General features: G+C 30.6%; 4 protein-coding genes across 4 annotated transcripts; 3 read left to right on the forward strand and 1 right to left on the reverse strand.

Moving 5' to 3' along the window:
- Positions 1-330: 330 nt before the first annotated feature.
- LOC110639567 (agamous-like MADS-box protein TM6) lies at positions 331-3,564 on the forward strand. The gene is made up of 7 exons (XM_021790570.2): positions 331-788; positions 896-962; positions 1,040-1,101; positions 1,206-1,305; positions 2,751-2,792; positions 2,917-2,961; positions 3,073-3,564. The coding sequence occupies exons 1-7, from the start codon at positions 601-603 to the stop codon at positions 3,241-3,243; spliced, it is 675 nt and encodes a 224-aa protein (XP_021646262.2). The 5' UTR covers positions 331-600; the 3' UTR covers positions 3,244-3,564.
- Positions 3,565-6,815: 3,251 nt separating this feature from the next.
- On the forward strand, positions 6,816-7,425 carry LOC110639568 (uncharacterized). The gene has a single exon (XM_058153171.1). The coding sequence runs from the start codon at positions 6,858-6,860 to the stop codon at positions 7,314-7,316; it is 459 nt and encodes a 152-aa protein (XP_058009154.1). The 5' UTR covers positions 6,816-6,857; the 3' UTR covers positions 7,317-7,425.
- Positions 7,426-7,534: 109 nt separating this feature from the next.
- Positions 7,535-9,135, reverse strand: LOC110639572 (probable caffeine synthase MTL2). Its single transcript, XM_021790575.2, has 4 exons — positions 8,996-9,135; positions 8,457-8,864; positions 8,077-8,349; positions 7,535-7,998 (listed from the first exon to the last, which is right to left on the reverse strand). Exons 1-4 carry the CDS (start codon positions 9,068-9,070, stop codon positions 7,633-7,635), a joined length of 1,122 nt encoding a protein of 373 aa, XP_021646267.2. The 5' UTR covers positions 9,071-9,135; the 3' UTR covers positions 7,535-7,632.
- Positions 9,136-21,520: 12,385 nt separating this feature from the next.
- On the forward strand, positions 21,521-23,131 carry LOC110639563 (glutaredoxin-C3). Its single transcript, XM_021790566.2, has 4 exons — positions 21,521-21,817; positions 22,475-22,548; positions 22,646-22,744; positions 22,879-23,131. Exons 1-4 carry the CDS (start codon positions 21,642-21,644, stop codon positions 22,932-22,934), a joined length of 405 nt encoding a protein of 134 aa, XP_021646258.2. The 5' UTR covers positions 21,521-21,641; the 3' UTR covers positions 22,935-23,131.
- Positions 23,132-23,871: the final 740 nt, after the last annotated feature.

The following is a 23,871-nucleotide window of genomic DNA, read 5'->3' on the forward strand; positions in this document are numbered from 1 at the left end:
TGAATTTAAAATTGAATTTCACAAATAATTAAATAATTTTTTAAATAATATCTAGGAAAATACTTTTTCAAAAGTTTCTTTTTGAGCTCTCAATTTCAACCCGAATGAGTATAAACAATGGCAATTCAAGCTTTGCAATAATAGGATTCTTTTTTGCTTATGTGATATTTTGCTCATATTAAAGGTTAAACCCATCATAATACTAAGAAATATCGGCTTGGAAATGTTTCCAATATCCATAACAATGCACGCTAATAAAAGACAGGTTTAAGGAAAGGCCTTATCAATCATACACAATAAAATTGCAGTTATGTCCTGTCGTGTTCAACGCACTTCCCAACATGACACGTTACCACCATTAGCCTATCTTCAAACTCTTTATTTCACAAATTTAGCAACTCTTCTTAGTTACAAAACAATCCACTTTTGTTCACCCTCTACCGATATAGAAACATCCCTTTTCTTTCTTTTTTTTTTTTTAGGTCTTCTATTCTCTTTCCCCTTCAATAAGCCTATGCACTTCCGCCCATTCTCAGATCAGATCTCATCATTTTGTCTGGTGGGTAACTGGATTTTCATATCACCAGGAAGAAAGAAAACATGGGTCGTGGAAAGATCGAGATCAAGAGGATTGAAAACCCTACTAACAGGCAGGTCACCTACTCGAAGAGAAGAAATGGAATTTTCAAGAAAGCACAAGAGCTCACAGTTCTTTGTGATGCTAAGGTTTCTCTTATCATGTTCTCTAATACTGGAAAATTCCATGAGTTCATTAGCCCTACTACAACGTGAGCACATAGATCAACTTCTTTTTCTTAAATTATTTGTGTGTGTGTTTGAGATCGTAGGGTTAGCAAATTAAAACCTAATGGAGTTTGCTGTTGATAACCTGCAGGACAAAGACGATGTTTGACCAATATCAGAACACTTTAGGCATAGATCTGTGGAGCACTCATTATGAGGTTGAATCCCTCTTTCGTTGCTAGATCTAAGGTTCTTGAATATGGATTATGTACTTAATGATGAGGAAAATTTGCAGAGAATGCAAGAGCACCTAAGAAAGCTGAGAGAGATCAATAACAAGTTGAGAAGAGACATCAGGTAATTAACTTCTAATTAATTATTAAAGCAAGATCTTTTCTTCTTTTTCTTCTTCTTTTCTTTTTTTTTTTTTCTTTTAAAAAAAAAAATTATTGTCTTAGCAGGCAGAGAATGGGTGAGGATCTAAATGATGCGAGCTTCGATGAGCTGCGCGGTCTTGAGGAAAGAATGGATTCTGCATTGGAGCTTGTACGTGAAAGGAAGGTTAGAATTTTATACATATATTTTTCTATTCAGATCTGTGGTTTTGAAAGTTTGTATTGCTTTAAGATGATTTGGGTTCATAATTAGGTGGAATTGGGAAGATAATAATTTAGATTTCTATTTTTTTATCATATTCTTTTCGAACTAATTTTAGTATATTAAAATTAAATTTTCTCTTTAAAGGACTGTGTAATAGTCTAATTCAACTTAATATATTCAATATAAATAATATTAGAATACTTTCAATACAGTCAAATCCTAATTAATAAATTATGAAATCTCTCATCTTTATTATTAATATTAATTAGATTAACTTTAATTAGTCTTGTTTTTTAGTATAATTACGTCTAATTAGAATTTTAATTGAAATTTTATAGTCTTGAATATGATTCTTATACGATTAAAATAAAACTAATTGGTTAATAAATTTTTCAGAAGCTAAAAGTTTAAATCACATTGTGAAACATGAGTGGACTGAAGCAAATTTTTATTCCACTTGTATATATATTAATATAACCTTCTTGTTGGTCCTCAACTCATTGGAAGATGTAATTTTGGACAGCAGCATAATATATATGCATTTTTTTTTATTCCCCTTTTTTTTTTTTACTAGAAGATGTTTTTGAATTGTGCATTTTTTTTAACTGTAAAACCTCAAATTTTCTTTGCACTAAAAAAATAAAAATAAATAAATTCTCATGACAAAGAGAAGTTAGGAGCACCATCACTAATAATATGCATGACAAAGGCTAGAATAAAAAAGGAGAAAGTAAAGTTTTGAAATGTTGAGGAAGGAAGATCTGAAGGGATCTGATCATTGATTGTTTTTGGATCATGAAAAATTTTAAATTATAATAATGTATGTAAAATAATAATAATAATATTATTATTATTATTAATTAGATAATAAGTCTCATTATAATCAATAATCATAATAAAATTATTATACATAAAACAATAGCTGTATTGAATAAATTGAAGTTAGTCACCTGGCAAAGCTGCAAAATCTTTTGCGAAACAAATCTCATGGAGCTGCTTCGTCCACACCTACGTTCAACATTGCTGGTGGCATCAACCCTCAATGCCTCAGCCTCAAACAAGTGATCCATCTTCGATCTTAAATCTTGCCTGACTTAATTTAGAAATATATTACTTGACGTAAAAATTCAAATGCTCATTTTCTCAATTTTTCTATTTAAAAAAATAGAGAGGCATTTAAAATTTTCCTCCATTCCCTCTCATCTCTACCATCCAAATAAAATAAAATCATTTTCCTTCTCCTCCTTTTAATAAATAATAAATTAAATAATTTCTCATTTCCTTTCTTCCCTTCCCTTTAAAAAAATTCACTTCACTTCAATTCACAGCCATGCATAGGATCTGAATGTTTTTACTGATTAAGCCAATTAATATTTTCAAGTTTTTTTTTTTTTTATGGTTTTCAGTATCATGTGCTCAAAACACAGACAGACACCCGCAGGAAGAAGGTTAGTGAAGAATACATTATATATACGTATATAAATAATATCAATTGACATCTTAAACTTGTATTAATTAAATTCTAATTAATTGACTTTCAGAATTTTTAATTTTTTTTGTTGGTGATTGCAGGTAAGAAATTTAGACGAAAGACATGGAGATCTTCTGTTAGAATATGTAAGAATCCAAATTTCTCTTGGATAATACGTGTAATTAATTAACAAATGCAGTTTTATTTAAAAACACGTAGTAATATTTTCTTTTCTTTTTTTTCATTTGAAATTTAAGGAAGCAAAATGTGAGGATCTACAATATGGTTTAGTGGATAATGAAGGAGATTATGAGTCTACAATTACACTTGCAAATGGAGCATCCAATCTCTATGCTTTCCGGCTGCACCACGGCCACCCGACGGCTAATGGAGGAGGGTATGGATCCCAGGAACTCCGCCTTGCTTGAGTGGCGCTGCTTAATTTCCCTCCATAAACATCTACTTAATCTAATCTAGTCTAATATAAAAATGCATTCTAAGAAATGCAATATTTAATGGAATAAGATGAAGTTTATTATAATATATGAGCTGTGTAGTGTATGGCCTGAAAGTAGAATTGGGGGGGCTTTCAGGTAGGTCCTCTTTTGAGTCTTGTGCTTGAAGCATATGTCTCTACCATATTTAGTTGAAATGTTTGGAGTCATTTCTCATTATTGTCTCTGATATTGGGAACTTAATTACAAGTATTTGGAGAAAGTAATATTAATTTCAAAGCACAGATGCTCTTACTTGCTGATTTTTGCAATTGGCAGAGTTCAGGGACTAATAAACTTGCTTGTTGAAAATATTTTATGCCATTGATGATGTGATGAAGAATTCTACAAATAATTTTAGCAATTTTCAACAACTGGCATTTCTTAGGCGTTTTGTTTCTTAATTACCAGATTTCACAGATTCTGCACCGGAACTTCATATCTTATGGCCTGTGAATGTTTGATCAGTTGTTGTAACCCCGGAAACCTCAGATTAATACAATCATGGTCAATGATCATAATATACATATTTCCAAATTTTCCCTTTGAGATCGCAGCTTACATATCTCAGACTTTGATAAGAACAAAAATATATAAAAATTCGAACCACATTCGGAATCCAATCAATTGGCAAAAAAAAGGGAATTAAGAGAGGCGAAAGGAAAGAATTGAACGAGTAAGTGTAGATGATGGGATTTTGATGAATATATATAATTGCATTGGAAATCTAAAACAATTAGAGTGAAATTATTAAATTTATAAATAAAAAATTGAATTTATATATCTTTTTAAAAAATATCTTACAATTGAATAATTCGCTGTACTTATATCTAGATCAAAATTTAAGATACTTTCAGGTTGTACATCAATCCCAAGTATAGCAAAGAACTTGAACTTTATCAGAGGTATTTACTCATTGCTACCAACTACCTATTGAATGATGGATCAGATTTTTGAAAAACAGATGCAGAAGACACAGCAAACTAGCTGAGAGCTTTGAATGCTAAATATGAGATATAGGGCAAGTGAGAATCGCTGCACACTGGAATGTGATACAATTTAAAATGTCATCGAACTGGCAAGAGAATTAACTATTAATGTCCTGTTTGATAACAGTTTTTAAGGTAATGTTTAGTATTTTGATCAGAGTCAAAACACTACTTCTCTTATTTATAATGTTCGGTAACATAATATTTATACTAATATTTATCCCTCTTAGCTTTTAGAGGTTAAGTAAGCATTTTGACTAGAGTCAATAATATTTTATTGACTACTTTTATATTTAACAACTATTTTTACAAAATAATTTACTTTAACAGATATATAAATAGTTAACTACTAACAGTTAATAGCTGGATACTTGATGTGGCCCAACCGTAAGTGCACGGGTCGTACTAGTAATATATAAAAGATATCGTTCCCACGAGGAGTTGTGTTAATGATTGAATTTTTGATGTAAAAATTCTGACTAATTTGAACTATTTTTGAAATTAAAGTAATAAATTGATAGATATTGAAGTGTGAATTCTATGTGTATAAAATTAATAATCTATTCAATAATGTAGTGATTTAACTAAATTTGCATCAAATTAAAATAAGCAAATTGAAATATGGCAAGATTTAAAATGGCAAGTAACTAAATTCGATTAGAAATTAACAATAATAAAAGAGGCGATTCCGGAGTTCGGGAGTTCATATTCAAGCTATTTTGGGAATTTTAAATTGGTTATCCAATCTTGTGGAACTTACGGGTTTTAAGGAGAATAATTCTTAAATCCTTTGAATACCCTTTCGAGTGGGACAAAGAATGTCTTAATCAACCTAATCCTATTTTCGTAGAGTTAAAGTTAATCAAGACCCATTAAGTTCCTTAATTAATCTGTAAATTCTCTTAATCCTTAGTCTATTTCTAGATCTAAGTTAATTAAGTCCAATTTCTTGATTATCTATCACAAGGCTTTCTCCTTTCGGTGCTTCAACCATGGATTAAGAACAACACTTAATGGGATCCTAACACTAAGCATGTCATTGAGCACACAAAAAATGAATAAAACTCATTAAAACCATAAAATATGGATTACCCAATCAAAACCCATAAAATATCTCAAATACTACATCCCAACTCCAGAATCTAATGAAAACTACTCATTATCCATAATATTTAAAAGATATTCTGAGTTAATATGGAAATAAAACCTTAATCTAAGCTAAGAACTAAGAAACCTAATACAAGAAAGATAAGAAATATGCGAGAAATGAAAGAAAACTCTAAATCTGTCTGGAAATGGAGGGGGTGACGTTTTAGCTCCCTTTTTTTGACTCTTCGGCTGCTGCTCCTCTTCTTTTCCTTTTTTCTTCCCCTTTCTAAAATGGGATAAGAGCCTATTTATATCTTTTTCTCTGACAAGTAGCCCTGAAATGGTATGTTTGAGGTGTGTTTTTATGAGGAAATCTGCCAGCTCATTATAAAAATTTTATGGAACTGCATAAGTTGACTGCATAAATTATGCAGTTCCTTATGCAGTTTTCGGCTGGTTCCTGAGCTCTCTGTGCAAAGCTGCATTAACAGGGTGCAAGACTGCATAAGTTATGCAGTTTTTCGTGAGGTTGCATAAGCAAAGCATGAATCTACATAAGTTATGCAGTAACTTATGCAGATTTCGGCAGGTTTGACAAATTATTTCTTCTCCCTGTGCAGAACTGCACAACTTATGCGGCAAGTTATACACAATTTGGTCAATGCATACTTCAACTTTGAAACTTGTTTTTGACATCTTTGGCTGTAGAAATCACTCCTCAATGGCAAAATTTCTTTTTAGTCCCTCAATGGTAAAATTTCTTTTTAGTCCCTCAAAAATACTATTTTACCTACAAAACAAAGTAAAATTATAAATTAATCCAAAAATTAGTAATTATGAAAAACTATCTAAATAACTAATGAAATTAGCTAAAAGTGACTAATAATCAAATAAAATGGCTATGAAATTAAACCTAAATGATTATGCAAAATGCATGTATCAATACTATTAAAACAACTAATTCTTGTAAAAAAAGTTAATATTAGCCTGATTATATGGATCACAAGATAGAAAAAAAAATGTCTTTCTGTTACAAAAATAAATTATAAAAATAATTATGTGATTAAAAGCTTATCTTATTCAAAAAATTATGACAATAATATTATTTAAAGTAAAATTTCTATTATTACATTATATAAAAACATGTACTTGGTTTCTTCCATTTTCATTTTATCTTTAGATAAATATTTTTTTTTAATTTCTTACCTTTTAATTTAAAACATAATTCATTATTTCATTTGAAAATATTAAGCAATAATTTTCCTTTTTTAGTGAGGGAATGATTAAAATATTATTTAAAATAAACTTTATGCAATAAATTATGTAATATTTTAATTGAAAGACATAGTATGAAAGAATATTTAAAGTATGAATGTCATGAAGGTCAAAATTTCTTAATAGTCAACCATTCAACACAATTAAGGTGGGCAGAATGAACTCTTCAATCTCGATGTGAGGACCATTCAGTGCATGGAAACGACATCGCATTGTTATCATTCTTTGTTTAGATACGCAACCGTCATCCCTAAAAATGTCTTAACCCGAAATACTGGCTTGGCGGCGACGGGCATGAGAGATCTGACCCTCATACGAGTATCGGCGAAAATAATCCTTACCAATACCAGATTACCAGTTCCAAAATCTTTCTCTGTTGGCTCTCAACAGCACATGGCCACGAACACCGATCAACCGCTGCTGCCAGATAAGATGAACAAGAAAGTAGAAGAAAAAGACAAGGAAGAAGAGAAGAAGAAACTGCCTCCGCCGCCGGAGAAGCCAGAGCCTGGCGATTGCTGTGGAAGCGGATGCGTGAGGTGCGTGTGGGATGTGTATTATGAGGAGCTCGAGGAATATAACAGGCTTTGTAAATCCATTTCCGATTCCGATCCCGATGCTGATCAGGATATCTCCAATTCTAAGCACTCATGATTTTGTTATGATTTCTTCATTGCATATTTTATTGTGATTTTAGCAGATTACGTTGTAAGAATTTGTGATGAATGATAATTTTTTGGAGGAAAATAATATTTTTTTATTATTTTTTGGTTGCTTTTCTTTTTCAATTACCTAAAATAAAATTTCCTATTAGAGTTGGTAGTAACTAATAATAAGAAATTACTTATTTTAATTTAATGATATCATATATATTTAATATTTGAAATTTAAATTTTATTCAAAGTTAGTCATATAAAAAAAAAGTGAATTTAAAAACTTGAGCTTGATAGCTCATTCATGTGAGTTAAAATCAGCATTTGATTTTCAGGGAAATGACTAGATTGTTGTACAAACCAATTCCCTTTTCTAAGTGATCGGACAACTTGAAGGAATATCGACGGAATAAATCTTCAATAATTGCATCTTCAAAATGAGTTGCTAGGATGGGTTCTGCAACGGATCTCATGTAGGTTGCTGTGTACTTCCCTCTTTGCCATTTATCAAAAACCATTTCTCTGTTGCCGTCCTCGATATTAGCATCCCAACTTAGTTCGAATTCTTCTAGTCTTTCTATGATAAATGAATTTTCCCTTTCAATTACATCCCTTACTTCTTCTGCCGATGGAGCATAAAGTGGAATATTGAATGATGCCAATAATGTTTCCTGAATTAATCCCTGCGCGCATCACCAAATTCAACCACATATTTCCATTCTCTTAAATTTATCTCAATTAAATATTAAATTTAAAAATACCTCTCCAACCATTTCGTTGAGGAGAGTCCCAAGTAATTGCCAAATTTCGCAACCATATTTGCAAAGAGGATTTTTATTACTCTTGGCAAGGAAGGTGAGGACCATTCGACCTCCAGAAGCCATCTCTTCTGAGCGATACTTCAAAAATGTTTTAAAATCCCTTTCAAATTGATCCTTATATGCTTTATGGACGCTTGGGGGGCTTGTTTTGGCTATGCAAATGTTAGCTTTGTTTAGTGGAATCCCAGATTCACTCACGAGCCCTTCAGGTACCTGAATACACATGACAACAAAATTTCACCATTCCTTTTTTTTTTTTTTCATTTAATTGCACATCTCCTTCCAAATAACACAAAACTAAAAGGATCAATCTGATTAACCTGGGAGGTCCAATGGAGACTGTAAGAAGAGTGAACAAAGTGCAGGGAATGTGGTGTAAAAAGCCTTCCATAGAAACTTCCAGGCATTGCAGCTATGAAACAACGTCCAAATTTGTTGCCCTTCTCTTTCTCAAGTTCCTCATGGAATTTGGGTATCAGTGATCTGAAAATGGTGTTGAAATCATTTCCTGGAAGATCATTTAGGAAAACTTGCAAGATGGGTGGTTTCTGATTCAATCTACCAGTAATGGAGTAGATCATTTCTATGGTTTCTCGCAGTGGCAATAGTGTATTAGGCCCTGAAGAGCATCCCATTTCTACCATTTTCAGACACTCTGGCAAGCTTTCTTCACATAGCTTTGTTATGCACTCTTCTAGAATAGGCTTGGTTGTCAAAATCACTTTCTTCTGCATGAAAGAAAGAAATGAATTAATTAGTTCTTGTTAGAAAAATAGCATATTTATTTATTTAATTTCTATATTCATGTTTCAGACAGAGATCTCGAGAGAGAGAGAGAGAGAGAGAGAGAGAGAGATACTTGATATATTGAGTTTCTGTAGTAGCTGATTTCTCCTTCTCCTTCATTCATGTGAAGAACTTGTGCAACTTCCATGGCTTCCTTCCTACTTGCTAGAAAATTTTTTGGTCTATTTCAAAGAATAGTTTAATTGCCTTCTTGTCCAGTCCCTTCCGTTACTTATGGGTGCAGGTGCTGCACCTACTCCCCTCAAGTGGAATTATTTTTATAATAAAAACGCGTGGCTGCATAATTTATAACTTACAATTTTAAAATAAAATAAAAACATTATCATATTATATATATATATATATATATATATATATATATATATATATATTATTACGCACTTAAACTATAAAATATAAAATAAATATATAAAATACAATATTTACATTTATGTGGTTAATCATTCTTATACAAGGCTACATTCAGGATATACTATCTTTTATTATTAATAAAATAAATCATCAATTATAAATTTAAAATTATACTACCCATTAATTCAATTAAACTTAAAATAATCCTCATCTAAATATACTAAATAGTCCTCTCAGTTTCCTCTAAATATAATTTAATATATTTAGTATTACAATAATTACTACATCACAAAGAGTATCTTTAGCTACATGGTAAAAGCCTTCTTACTAATGGACAAGAGTTCATTCCTCTTAAATTCTATATCCTTTCTCTAATTTAAGTTGAAGCCTATTTGTCACACCTTACCCCTCTGTAAGGCATAACATGATCTCGTAGAATACCTAATGAACTACCGAATTTTACCTACCGATAACTCATTAAGTACCCTATAAGGGATTTTAAAACAAATTTCTTATTTTTGATAAGTGGTGAGCATTTTCTAATAAGTATTTAAAATATTTAGTTGAAAGCTAGTTGGAAATTTTGGCCCATTTTATTTTTTCACGAATTTTATAAAAATTTTGACAGAGTTCTGTCTGTATTTTGAACAACCAGTTCTTCAAATACCTGTAAAAAGCACTTCTAAAAATTTTCCTCAACAACTACTTCAATTTCACAATCAAACTTAATCCATTTTAACAACTCCACAATCATTTCAATCAATTTCTCAAGTTCAAAATTCAATAATCGTCAAAATACTAACAATACATTTCATTCAAATTAAATAAAATAGTTCCACTCATATTTTATTAGAGACAAAACAATTTATATATATACATCATTACAAAATTTACATCAAAGGAAATTCAAACTAAATTTTTTTATTACAAACTTTTGTACAAGCTGCTCAAGACCTATTTACATGTCCATACATTTATATGCAATACATACATCAAAAGAAATATTTACAATTAGAGTATAAATTATACCCGATGACTTTAAGCTGATAGCTCCTCACACCTCAGCAGCTCAGTCTGCTGCTCCTCTAGTCTCTGTATCTGCGACAGCAATAGAAGCTATCGCTGAGTACTAGGACTCAGTGGTGCACAACATACTAAAATAATTTTTATGCAAAATATAAATCACATTTATTCAAAAATTTGACTAAACATGAGCATTAAACGCAAAACATGAATTATGAGATTTTAATGCAAACCAAGTTCATTTCGAAGTATCAAAACACATTTTATAAAACCCACAGTTAGATCATGCCATTCGAAATAAATAGAATCTCAATAGCCAGAGGCTAAAGAGAAATCACATCACAAGGCTAGCTAGCTCAAATATATGGATATCCATTCACATCCTCTTCTACTGGCACACCTCAACACTTCTCCAGAGAATGAATCAAAATTCGAAACTAATTACCCCCACTAGTCATGCCAATGAGGTGTTCAAATATATGGTTATGACACTGTGGTTTCAAAACTTATCTTAACAATTTGCTAAACGTTGTCATTTAAAATATACACAATAACTTTCACAATCTAAATCAAACATCATAAGAATGCCATAATTCAATAGTTCACATTATTGAAAACAGCATGCAGAAGATAATTATAAAAAGTATACGTTATGCACAAACCTCAAACGAGTCACCTCTTGGCCTTGACTCGGTTCCTCGGGTTCTTTCCCGGTATTCTTTTCAACTGAAACACATAATTTTACAGTGTTTCAGTACCATAACTTAACATAAATCCAAAATAAATTTAACTTTACTTTTACCTAGCTCTAACGTGCTAAATTCGACATTCTTGAAATTTTGTGTTTCGGGTTACTATTCACTATACTATTTAAGTCAAATTATTGACTTTCTAAGGCTTAATAGGTATGGGAATTCCAACTTTACCCACATACCACATTTTGATCACAAAACTTGTTGGTTTTCGTCATTTTCTCAAAACTTAGGTCTTTTAGGCAAAATTGCCAAATTTTCAGTTTTGGTGTCCCAAATTGTACTATTTCATTGGTCAGTTTACTGTTGGAATTTGGCAAAACTTTATTCATAGAAAATGTTTCCTATTGTCTTAAGTTTATTCTCCTTTTTGAATCACCCTAATTGGAGTTTTGTAGCTCAAGTTATAAGCAAATTACGTTTCCTGTTCATGCTACAGAATTTTGTTCTGGCAGATTATTAGTTCCAAATTTGTTCAGCAATTTGATCAAGTTAGATCCATAATTTGGTCTAACTTTGTTCATTTGAAATGTTCTACTATGCCTTAGATTTCTATCGGTTCAAGAATCACCTAAATCGAAGTTTTCTAGAGAGAGTTATAGCCATTGAAACTTTACTGTTCAAATGGCAAATCTGCAGTCTGCAGATTCCGTGACCCAACTTGGCTCAGTAATTTGATTGGGTTAATGGCATAATTTGGGTTGGTGTTCTTCATGAAAGTTTTAGGTATATATCTCATCTAATCACTGGTAAAATTTCAGGTCATTTTAACCTGCTTAGCTCGAGTTATGACCAAATGAACAAATACTGTTCATTTAGTCAGGTTGTGCAGTGGCAGCCTACAATTTTTCAACTTTGATCAATTTGTTCACTACGTTTTAGTCACTTTTTGGGCATGCTTCCTAAATGAAAAATGTGTCATTTAGTGCCTATTTTCATCCCCAATTGGTCTCATATCCATTGGACTTGTAAAATTTCATTTTTGGTCCCTCAAAGGAAATTTTGGTCATGCTGCCAGTACATGACCTTATCCAATCCGAATTGGCTTTTAATTCCAACACTTCTAACACACCTCATTTGGTCACAAATGACTATTTTTCACTTCACATTAGGTCAAAGACACCATTTACAAGTTTTTCACATTTTTTGTCTCTAAACCATAATGTCCAAACCCTAATTCACTAATCTCATGCATTTACTTGATTCAATGCCTCTAACCATAATCATTCAACTAACTAAGGTTTATGTACCCAATTAAATCCATCAAACCATGCAAATATAATCCCATATACATGCTGGCTGAAAATCATTCATGGTCCCTCAACAAATTTTTATTTCATTTTAAGCATTTTTCTAAGTTAACTAAGTTATAAACACAAGTAATAAACTCATTTGCAACTTAAATCACTAACCTTTGTGTAGCAACTTCTAACTCCCCTTTTCTCCAATTTTCTTTCTTCTTTTCTTATTTCTTTGATGACCAATCTTCTTCTCAAGTTGCCTAGACAAGCTTTAACTATGGTGGCTTGCTTTTCTATGGTGAAATCTTATAATATGCAAGCTCAAAATTGAGCTTTAATGGAGGTTTTGGTGTGGGAGAGGGAGAGTGACGTTTTTTAAGAAGACTTTTGTGTTTTATTTTTTTGTTCTTTTCTTTTATGTCTTAAGAAGACTAAAAATCAATTTAAGTAAATTTATTAATTATATTCTTTATGGCATCATGCATGATGTCATGCATGATGTCATGCATGATGTCATCTCCCTACACCTTTTTCATTTTCTCTTTTTTTTTTTCTATTAGTTCTTTAATTTAATTCTCGATTACGAAATTTTTTTTTCTCCGATTTTATTTGACAATTAGGTCAGGAGTCAGCTCTCGGAGTCAATTGACTAAATTGCCCATCGCCGGTTCTTCCCGGTTTGCAATTAATTCAATATTTCTTCCGGCTCCCTGACCTAATTATTTGACTGGCTTAATAGTTCTTTTTCGTGATTTTCTCTTTTCCAATGTGTTCGTAATGGTCCTAAGGACCGTAGCGTCACATTTTACGGTTCGAAATTTGAGTTTAAAATGGCTTCGCAGTCGTTCCCGAGACGGTCACCCATCGCTGTGACTCTCGGCTCATTTAACTTGTTCTGTTTTTCTTGTTTATACTTAACTGATTAGACATTACTAATTATTTGTGTTTACAGCTTCTCTAGTTGTCTTAAGTGTGGTTCTAATCCCCTTAATTGTCCGGACCGACACCGGTCACCGGAACAGTGAAATCTACCAGGCTATGCAAACGGGGGTGTTACACTATTTCTCTTTATGAGACTACAATATGAAAGAGCCCCTCATCAATAGATAAAGACAAATCCTCAGCAATTGGTAAAGCTACTTTCTTCATTGGGTGAATCCACTCTTAATGGGCAAAACCAAATAATATTCTCACAATACTCCTATTGATTGTCTCACTCAATTTAGGAATAATACTAAAATATGAGTTTTACTCTATGTACCTCCATCCTACTAAGAAAAAGTCTTTCAAATCAATTAAGATTTTGGATTATATATATATATATATATATATTGTTGGCTCTTCATAAGCGAACCTCATTCAAGGAAAGCAGATTTCAAATAATATTGTTGTTGCTCAAGATATTGTGCATTCTATGCACAATAGGCGGCAAGGAAAAAAGTGGATGGCTATAAAGGTAGATCTTGAGCCTTAATGATGATAATAATTCTGAATTTGAATTGTTTCATTATTTGTTTATACATTGCCCCTAAATTTTATTAAATCATTGTAACAAGGGTGACTACTTTTACCCAAATCTAGCTAATTCTTCCATGGAAGCTTCCATTTTTTCAAGGACGATATTTGTGGCACCCCTCACCTGACTACAGTGTAGCCGAGAGAAGCACGCTACATTCGATGCCGGAGTACTCTATCTTATCTTACTTTATTCCTTTAATCATTTCAAGTTATTATCTTTTAATATCAATCATTTTTCAATGGAGAAACTAACGGAGTTTCTCCTATTTTATTTACTTTTGACATGATTCACTATTCACCTGTTTGAAAATTCAACAATATTTTCAAAATAAAATCTTATCCATGCTAATCATAATTATCTCATCAATCATTCTCATAATTTTCTCATATTTCAAATCTCATCCATACATTTCAATTTCATAATCATTTCCATACATTTTCATTCATACTCAATTCATATGTAAAAATGTTCAAATTACATAAATTTACATGATTTATAAATTAATTACACAAGTTCATAATTTACATAATGTACAAAATACATAAAATAATTTATATGGGCCCTATCTACATGCATTGCTGAGGAAGTGACAACCTTATACTCTTCTGTCACTTCTGCAGGTTCGGACTCCAAAATCCCAGTCTGTGGTCTACTAGGTTCTCTGGCCAAATCTTCAGTACCTACGCGTTGCAAACAGCGACGCGCTAAGCACAAAACTTAGTAGTGTCAATAATATAAGAAAATATAATATACAAATAAAAATAATAATTTCTTAGTTATTGTGTTTATAAGAATAATAAATAATTTCCAAATTTTTGTTTTGTTTAAGGCTAATCAAATCTTATGATATTAACTCTTCCTAGCATGTTATTAATCGATCTCATAATGATTTTAAGCCTCATATATTTATTTATCTTTATTTTCTGACCCTTAAGAACATTTATTTTTATTGGAATCATTGTTATTTCTTAACTTAATATTTCATCAATTTGTTGCCTTTAAACTTAATTTAATTTTATTAATACTTTTCCATACAATAATTCATCCATACTCATATCATCATTTCAAAAATCATTATGTAATTCAAATCCATCATCATTTGTACAAATTCATTCATGCTTATTACATATATCAAAATTCTCAATTTCATTACGTTTATACTTTTCCATGCCCAAGTAACCTATATAAATTAACCGGACTGGATAAACGGGTAAACTAGCACTGGGTACCAAGTACCTTGTGCCGTCACATCATCGATCACAATGTGTCTCTCGGTGTTCAAAAAAAATGGCTAATAAGCCATAAAAGCAATAAGGCATAAAGCCAAGTATAATATCATAATCAGTATAGCCATAGGCTATCATATCACAGAATGGCATGGAGCCATACATCATACACAGTACTGCTATCAAAACCCTATTGGTATGCCAACCTATCCAAACCAATCACACTAGGTCTACTAGGGCATTTAACACTTTTAATTTATATAATTCTTTGAAATTGAAATTTTATAGCTACTATTCATTTCATTAGTCAACTAAAATGTTGACTTTTTCATAGACAATAGGTATATTGATTCTAATATCACCAACATATCACATTTTGCATTCTAAAGTTGTTGGCATTGGTTGCCAATTCCATTTTAAAGCTTAGGGTTGGTTATTTAAAATTTTCACATTTCAAGTGCTTGGTTTACTGTTCCATTGGTAAATTTTTCAGTAAGAATTTGGCAATATTATCTTCATGAAAGTTGTTCCTTTATGTGTCTTCTTTAATTCCCTTTTTGAATCACTCCATTTGGAGTTTTTTAGCTCAAGATATGCCACTTTGAGCAAGGCTAGCCAAATTGGTATCTAACCAGAAATTCTGGGCAGAATACCATTCTGCCAGATTTGGTAGTTCAGTTTTGGCCAATAATTTTATTTAGTTAAGTCCAGAATTAGAGTTTGTGTTAAATATAAAAGTTGTTCTAAATTGTCTAAGCTTTTCATTGACATAAATTTCAAGTCAATTGGACCTTTCTACATTGAGTTATGACCAAATGAATGAACACTGTTTATTTGGTCATTTTGCCCAGGCAGATTGTAAGTTATCCGGATTTGGTCAATTTTTAGGGTATCCTAAGTTTGTTTTCTGGATAGGTTTCCTTCATCAAAGTTGTGCCATTATGTGTCTAATTTCATATCCAATTAGCATTGCACTAATTGAACCTACACAACTCAAGTTATAGCTGCCCAAACATGCTAGACTCGCATGCAGACCTGCAGGGCACATTGGACAGCACACCCAACCTAAAATCCCAAGCTACAATTCACTTTAATTCCTCATTATACTCAGCCAAATGGTTACTAATTGACCATTAGAACTTTCATTTACCATCAATATGGCCAAACCATAATATAGCTCAAAACCCTAATTTTCAATACCTCAATTCATGCATAAGACTTTATAATTCAACTTCTACCATATACAACTCATCAAGAACATTAGTAATCAAATTTAATTCCATCAAAATCATAATTTCCTCAAGGTTCCTCATGGCTGCTGAAATTTCATGGAATATAATCATGCATCTTTAATTCAATTTTTAACAAGTTTTCAACTTAGCTTAGCTTAAATTCATGTTTAGAATGAAGTAAGAGCAAAGAATATGACACTAACCTCTTCGAGCATAATTTTTCCGTAGCTAACTTCAATTTTTTCTTCACTTTTTCCTCTTCAAATTGCTGCCTCTAACTTGCCCAAGATGTAAGATCAATTTTTTATGAAGAGGTTATGAGGTTTTATGGTGTAGTTGAGTGAGAAATGGAGCTTAGGTGATGCTTTAATGGAGGAAAAGAGAGGGAGGTGTGTTTTAACGGGAAGAAGGTGATGGATAGTAGATTGTTGTTTCATTGAATCCCATTTTATCTCTTTTTAATAACTTTAAATATGCTTGTTGTGTTGTGATCGGTGGAGGCCTTCTTAATGACATCATGTGATGTCAAAATTTCAATTTTCTTCATTTTTTCATTTCTTTTCTTTTCTACTCATTTTTGATTAAATTTTTAGCAATATTTATTCATATTTTATGTCATAATAATTATTTATTTAACTGAACAAGTCGGTCAAAAATCATCTCCGAAGACGAAATGATCAAAATGCCCTCCATTTGACTTATCGAGTCAAAATCGTCTGTACCGATCTAAAAATTTTTCTAAACATTTTCTTAGTATTCTAATACCATTGAAGCCTCAATGACTCTTCTCTGGACTTCCAAAAATTATTTTATGAATTTTCTCCTGGGTTTAGGGCTCTTAGCTGCGAAGACCACAACTTCCCATTGGATTACCCATCGCTAGGGCACCGGCTTATTTAACTTGATTGTATTTTATTTCTAAAATTTTCTTAAATTTTTCTTATTATTATTTGAGTTATTTATGACTCCTCACTCTAGTTTAAATATTTTTTCTGACGTTCTAGCTATCTGAACCGACACTAATTACCGGAACAGTATAATGCACGGATTAACTAAAGTGAGAGTATTACAATATTTCTAGTAACAAATTTATTTTGCCTTAAGGCTAGAATGTTGATGTAGGTATTGCTTAAAACAATTTCAATTTCATCTTAAACCCTATCAATTAAAATTTTTTTAAAAAATCTTATCAATATAATATACTTTAAGTAAAAAAATATATAAATCTTAAATAACTACTTACATGGCATAATAATATAAAATAAAAAAATATAATAATTATTAAAATCAAAAGAAATATGAAAAACTATATATTAATAAAACAATAAAATAAATATATTATTAATATATATATATATATATATATATATATATATATATATATATATATATATATATAAATTGTTCCATCTAAAATTTATATAAAAGTTGAGACCACTTATTTAACTTCCTTATATAGACATAAATAATATACTTTTTTCAATTTAAATTACATAAATGATAAAAAAACTAAATGAGAGAGAAGATAAAAAAAAATTTATATTGTACCATATAAAAGGGCGAGAGTAAAAATAAAAAAAAAATAAAAAATCTAAACTGATTTTAAATTATGTAATAGGAAATTATTAGATTAGATTGAGTTTAATTTTCAATAACAATTACTAATCAAATTTTAATTTATAAATATAAAAATTTAATACTTATTAAATTTTTATATTTATTCAATGACAACTAAGTAAATTTAATGTTTCAATTTAAATTATAATTAAATTATATATTATTAGGATCAATAGAAAATTTAAAGGGGCAATTGATGAAAAACAAAATTTATTATATATATTTAAAATTTTTTATAAATATATAGAGAAATTAATTAAAAAATATTTGAAAATTTAATTAATTAAAAAATTTTAATATATTTATTAATTTTTTTTAAATAATTGAGGACTAAAACAACCCCTAATCTAAAACTACCCTTAATCTACTTGTTAATATATATATATATATATATATATATATAATCATGCAATTTGAGGGGCCAAAGCCACCCTAACCCCCCTTTCCATCCCTGTAGCTAGGCCCTAGTTTACCACATCAATCTAATTAATATTTTCGGAATTCTTGAGTTTCCCTCTTCTCCGATGATCAAATATAAATTCTCTCACTATTGAACATTACTAATGCACCAAATATTTAGTATAAAAATTTTTTTATATAAATTTTAATCGATTTACAATTTATATATTTATATTTTAATTAATTCATAATAAACTAAATTTAATTAAATTTTTCTCATGATCACAAATAAAAAAAATTCAAGTAAATAATATCCTTTTATATTCAAAGCATAATAAGTCTTCCTCTCTAAAAAATAAAAATAAAAATCTCTCTATTAGTAGTATTTTCAAATTTCAAATCAAGCCAACCTTTTTAATTCTCACTCTTCCTCCCTAAAAAAGGTAAATAATTATTAAGCATTATAATTTATCATAATTAATGAGTTATTCCTTATAATTTAAAACCTCAATGAATTAGTCTCTATAATTTAATTTTGTTATTGATTTAGTCTTTTCATCAAATTAACCATTAGAGACAAAGGTATTGCTATCCTAACAATTTGATCAAATTTACAAAAATTTACCCTTCCTCTCCTCCTCATCCCTCTCTCACATTTTGCCTCTATCATCACTTCCTCCCTTCCCACCTCTCTCTCTCTCTCTCTCTCTCTCTTGTCCACACAACTTGTATGTTTTTCTTTTCTCTATCATTTTGTACCAATATCTCTCCCCATCTACTAACCAGTTCTCCTATTTCTGCTTAAAAATCAAAGAAAACCAAAAAAATTGCTACTTAATTTTTGCAAAATCAAAAACCTAGTGATGTTGTTAGCTTTTACATTTTTGTTTTCTACGCAATTCATCAGTTTCACAATTTGTACAATCGAACATGCAATGGATTTCTTTGCTATTGTCGGCATTTGATTGTCATCCCCAATGTCACAAGTGTTGAATGATAGCCATAAGAGGCTTGTATTTACCTAATGACCATCAATCTTATAGCCATACATTGTAATTAGAAATCCAACCAGCAGTTGGGGAGACAAATATTGGGAAGAATCAACTGGACTCCTGGCTAGTGGGAAGGATACAATTGGTGTTGCCGAAACTGCTTGCCACCATCGCCTCGCCATCTACTGCATGCCTCATTATGTAGAATTGTGCGAGTATTTGGAGGATGAACACCTGTTTGCTGCACTCATCTCAAAGTTGTTGTTCAATATTTAACAGGTTCATCTCTTCTTTTCTTGTCTAAAATTGGGGGATGAACGAAGCCAAGATCGAGATTAAACAAATATCTCATAGTTCACATAGGATTTTGACTCTCAATTAATCTCTCTTGTGTTTCTTTCTTTTTTTATTTTCCTTTTTGTGTGGGTTCCTTAATAAATAGTCCAAATTTAACAACTGGTTATGAGGAGGTGCGCTTGAAAATTTGTAATTTCTGTAATTCTAATATATTTTCTTATGGATTTTGTTAATGGAGATATGCTTGTATATTTATTGTTTATGGACAGCTGTTGCTGAATATGATATATGAGTTGCAGGGTGTATTTTGTTCTTAGCATTTTTCTTGTCAAATTTAGATTGAGGAACCAAATTGAAATTGTTGGTTCTATAATTTTCGGTTCTATTTTTTGTTTTGCTCGATCCTGTCTTCAATTTTATGTGCTTTTTGCTGGATTATTATTTTTCAATTTTTTTTTTTTATAATTTTTGCTTCTTCCAATTCCTTGAATTTGAGCTCAAACTAAATTGAACCTTACGCTAGGCTTGGGTGCACAATTCCTTGTGAATAACTGAGAATGAAAAATGAGAGACTAATTCAAAGAAGAACAAATCACGATTCAGTTTAATTTGATTTGAATTTTTATAAAATAATTTTTAATTTTTTTGATTTAAAATCGAATAAACTATTTATACATTTCTATTACAATGATTTAAATTTATTTGATTAACGAAATATACCTAAAAGTTTAAACAGTGACTAAATCATGGGCGAAATTAAATGTTAGGGACATAATCATTAAGTTTGCTAATTACATAGACCAAATTATTAATTATGTTAAATTATAGAAATTAAATAGTAATTTATCTAAAAAATTCCCTCTCATAATACTGTTTTCAAATCAAGCCAACCCCTTTCTACTATCACTCTCATATGTCAATTTAAAATTCCTTTGGTCATTGCATTTATAGATTTAAATTAATGTTAAGCGTATCTTTTAATTTAAGTTAATATAAAGCTTTAATTTAACAACGCCAAAATACATTTATAAATATAAAATGAACAAACAAACAAGTAGAAGGTTAATTTCATTAAAGGTAGTAATTATTAATTACTGTCACACCATTTGGAATGATTATTATATTATATTTAAACAATTTTATAATAAAATTTATATATTTAAAATAAAATTTTAAATGGTAAAATTCGTTTGAATGTTAATTGTTTAAAACACAAATGAAATAAATGTATTCTTATTTTATTATTATCTAAAAAAATTAAATATAATTTAAGTATTGAATATTTTGAGTTTTTAATAAAAGGCTTCATTAAATAAATCGAATTTTAATCATGTTATTTATGATATGAATTCATTTATTTTAGAATGATTTTTTTTAATTAAAAAGTAAATTATATTAATTTTCAAATTTTTAAATAAATAAATTTTAATTAAATTATTTTATTTTTAGACTTTTCAAATGCACTCTGTGTTTTCACCTACAATAAAATAACAAAGAAAATAATAATTAAAAAACTCTCTCACTTTGATTAAAAACCTAAGATTTACAAAAAAAAAAATCACTATTTTGTTCAAAATTAACACTTTTAAAACTAAAATATTTGTATAAATCTTAAAAATTAAAAATACTAATTGTAAAATTACAAGATTTAAAATATATTTTAAGACAAATCTTGATAAATTTTTTAATTAACAAACAAAATCTTGTCTTCTATATTTACTTTGGGTTTTAATATTTTATTTATTTTTATATCCATAATATAAAAATTGTTTCTATCATTTGAGGGTGAATAGTGATAAAGTAAAATGTAATTTAATTTTAATAAATAATTATAAAAAAATCCTAAAAAAATCGTAATGGTTGGGTTCCAGCACGGTCAAAAGGGCCTGCCGACTGGGGCCTGGAGCTCGGGCCTTGTTCCTCCGCTACTTGCCCATTGATTATCTCTGCAATTCATCATTTCTTAGTTCTTTGGCTTCCTTCTCTCTGGAATTTCAATTTGTGAATCCAACGATATCCAGAGTCTACACCAACAGTGATAATTCGTAGATGAAAATGACGATAAAAAATTATAGCCGAGAAGTTGCTTCATTTCTATTAGTATTGTCGTTGTTTGTGTTGATAAATGCAGCCATAGTAGCCTATGCATCGAATTCTGCTGCGGCCTTTGTACAGAACGTCATCCATTCCCAAAAGATTGTCATCTTCTCCAAATCCTACTGCCCGTATGCCCTAATGCTCTCAATTTTGCATCTTTATTCGTTGTCTTTTTATTGTACCGAGCAGTTCCGTTTTTCTTGTTTCCATGATTAGGTTTTTTTTTTTTTTTGAAGAGAGGGGGGGGGGGGGGGGGGTTGGGTGGTGGTGTGGGTGTTTGATCTAGAAGTTTGGAGTCAGGGTTTTGGGATTGGTAATTTTGGGAACTACTGATATAAACTGATGAGAAACTGGTACTTTTTCAAACTTTCAATTATGGGTTAATAAGTATGGAACCTAAATAGATTAAATGTCACAATAGGATCTTCTCTTTGTATTTTGTGATATTGTTTGCTATGCTTCCTATCAAAATCTGATTCTCTCTAGCTGTTGGTGAACTATTTTCCTATAGTTGCACTTTAGGAATATTTGTTCTACCATTCTATCTATGTATCAATCTGCATTTACCTTACATTTCCAATTGTTGTAGTTTATTTGTCTCAGATTTGTGTAATTGTGTTAGAGATGCAGTTGTCTTTTGTTAATTTCTTTATTTGAAGGATTTTTTTTTAATTATTATTATTTTACTATCCAAGCCTCTCTGGCTAATAGTTACAGTGAGTAACTTAGATAATGAATGAGCAATGTGGAATGAGGAATTGTGCTTTGTTTTCCTTTATCACTAGATATTGCATGCGTGCCAAGCGCATGTTCAGTGAGCTACATGAGCAACCTTATGTTGTGGAGCTAGATCTTCGAGGTATCTATTAGCTACTGTTGTTCTCATTGATTGAGATTATTTTATGAAAAGGTGTTTTAAGATGGCATTGTTATTAAGATTAATTGAATATGTGCAGATGATGGGGCTCAAATTCAGTATATTCTTCTGGATCTAGTTGGCCGACGCACTGTCCCACAGGTATTTGTGAATGGAAGGCATATTGGTGGCTCTGATGGTAAGCTGCTCTAAACTGTGCAATCTTTTTCTAGTAAAAATTTCCCCTTACATCTTGGGGTCCAAGTTACCTTTTTCCCTGCTTGTAGATATTCATTTTACATGTATGGTTTGATTAATGCATTTGCCACTCAGATCTCAAAGCTGCGGTCCAAAGTGGTCAATTGCAGAAACTTATGGCTACAGATTGATGGGAGAAGTGGAAAGTTGAGAAACAATAGCTTTGAACTGAAGATGTTGAAGGTACTAAAGAACTCTATTAGAGCTCTAAGTAAAATCTGTGGTGAGAGTATATTTCTGTAGCTCTATAACACTAACAACTTAATGTTGATGACGAGTGTTAAGTTCATCAGTTCAAAATCAAAGAGTAGTTTAGCTTTATCATCAAGTCACTTGCAATCTGAAGGAATGACCTTTTTTGTGTCTAAAATTCTTTTTTGTGGGGTGTGTGAGAATTCTTTACAAGATGGTTTAGCCACTTATGGATAATTTTTATATTTTATATGCATTACCATGTCATTTCACGCATGGACAATGATTTTATATTTTAGATGAGGCATGAAAAAATTATCTGAGAAGGTGGGCTAAATCACCCAGTTTTGATGGGGGGTGATGATTCTTTACAAGATGGTTTAGCCACTTATGGATAATTTTTATATTTTATATGCATTACCATGTCATTTCACTCATGGACAATGATTTTATATTTTAGATTAGGCATGAAAAAATTATCTGAGAAGGTGGGCTAAATCACCCAGTTTTGATGTGGTTCTGCCGCATTGTTTGAATATAGACCAAAATTGAGTTTTCCAAACACTTTTTTGCTGGCATTTTAAACACAACAGAGTAATTTCATTCCTAGCAGACGAATGAATTGGTGGCTATTCAAGATTTGGTAAAATGGTTTGTAGTTAAAGAGATGAGATCTTGGGATGCATAATCTTAATCTGTCACCATCTTATTCATTTGTTGCATTGGAACTTATTCCGACAAAGTTAAGCGTGCCATTTGCACACGGGTTTTTGGCATATAAATCCATGAACCGGCCAATTGTAACACTAATCATTGACTATATATATCACTTGAAAGTTTTACATGACAACAAACACATTTGTGTTAAGCAAAAAA

Source organism: Hevea brasiliensis, chromosome 9 (assembly GCF_030052815.1).
Source record: "Hevea brasiliensis isolate MT/VB/25A 57/8 chromosome 9, ASM3005281v1, whole genome shotgun sequence".
NCBI classification, from domain to species: Eukaryota; Viridiplantae; Streptophyta; class Magnoliopsida; order Malpighiales; family Euphorbiaceae; genus Hevea; species Hevea brasiliensis.

Excerpts from the sequence above, each read along its gene's own strand:
- LOC110639567 (XM_021790570.2), top strand. The coding sequence starts at position 601 with ATGGGTCGTGGAAAGATCGAGATCAAGAGGATTGAAAACCCTACTAAC. Across the intron at positions 1,102-1,205 it reads AAGTTGAGAAGAGACATCAG|GCAGAGAATGGGTGAGGATC; the intron begins GTAATTAACTTC and ends TTGTCTTAGCAG. Across the intron at positions 2,962-3,072 it reads GAGATCTTCTGTTAGAATAT|GAAGCAAAATGTGAGGATCT; the intron begins GTAAGAATCCAA and ends TTGAAATTTAAG.
- LOC110639563 (XM_021790566.2), top strand. The coding sequence starts at position 21,642 with ATGAAAATGACGATAAAAAATTATAGCCGAGAAGTTGCTTCATTTCTA. Across the intron at positions 21,818-22,474 it reads TTCTCCAAATCCTACTGCCC|ATATTGCATGCGTGCCAAGC; the intron begins GTATGCCCTAAT and ends CTTTATCACTAG. Across the intron at positions 22,745-22,878 it reads GCATATTGGTGGCTCTGATG|ATCTCAAAGCTGCGGTCCAA; the intron begins GTAAGCTGCTCT and ends TTTGCCACTCAG.
- LOC110639572 (XM_021790575.2), bottom strand. The coding sequence starts at position 9,070 with ATGGAAGTTGCACAAGTTCTTCACATGAATGAAGGAGAAGGAGAAATC. Across the intron at positions 8,865-8,995 it reads ACAGAAACTCAATATATCAA|AAGAAAGTGATTTTGACAAC; the intron begins GTATCTCTCTCT and ends TCTTTCATGCAG. Across the intron at positions 7,999-8,076 it reads TCAACGAAATGGTTGGAGAG|GGATTAATTCAGGAAACATT; the intron begins GTATTTTTAAAT and ends TGATGCGCGCAG.
- LOC110639568 (XM_058153171.1), top strand. The coding sequence starts at position 6,858 with ATGGAAACGACATCGCATTGTTATCATTCTTTGTTTAGATACGCAACC.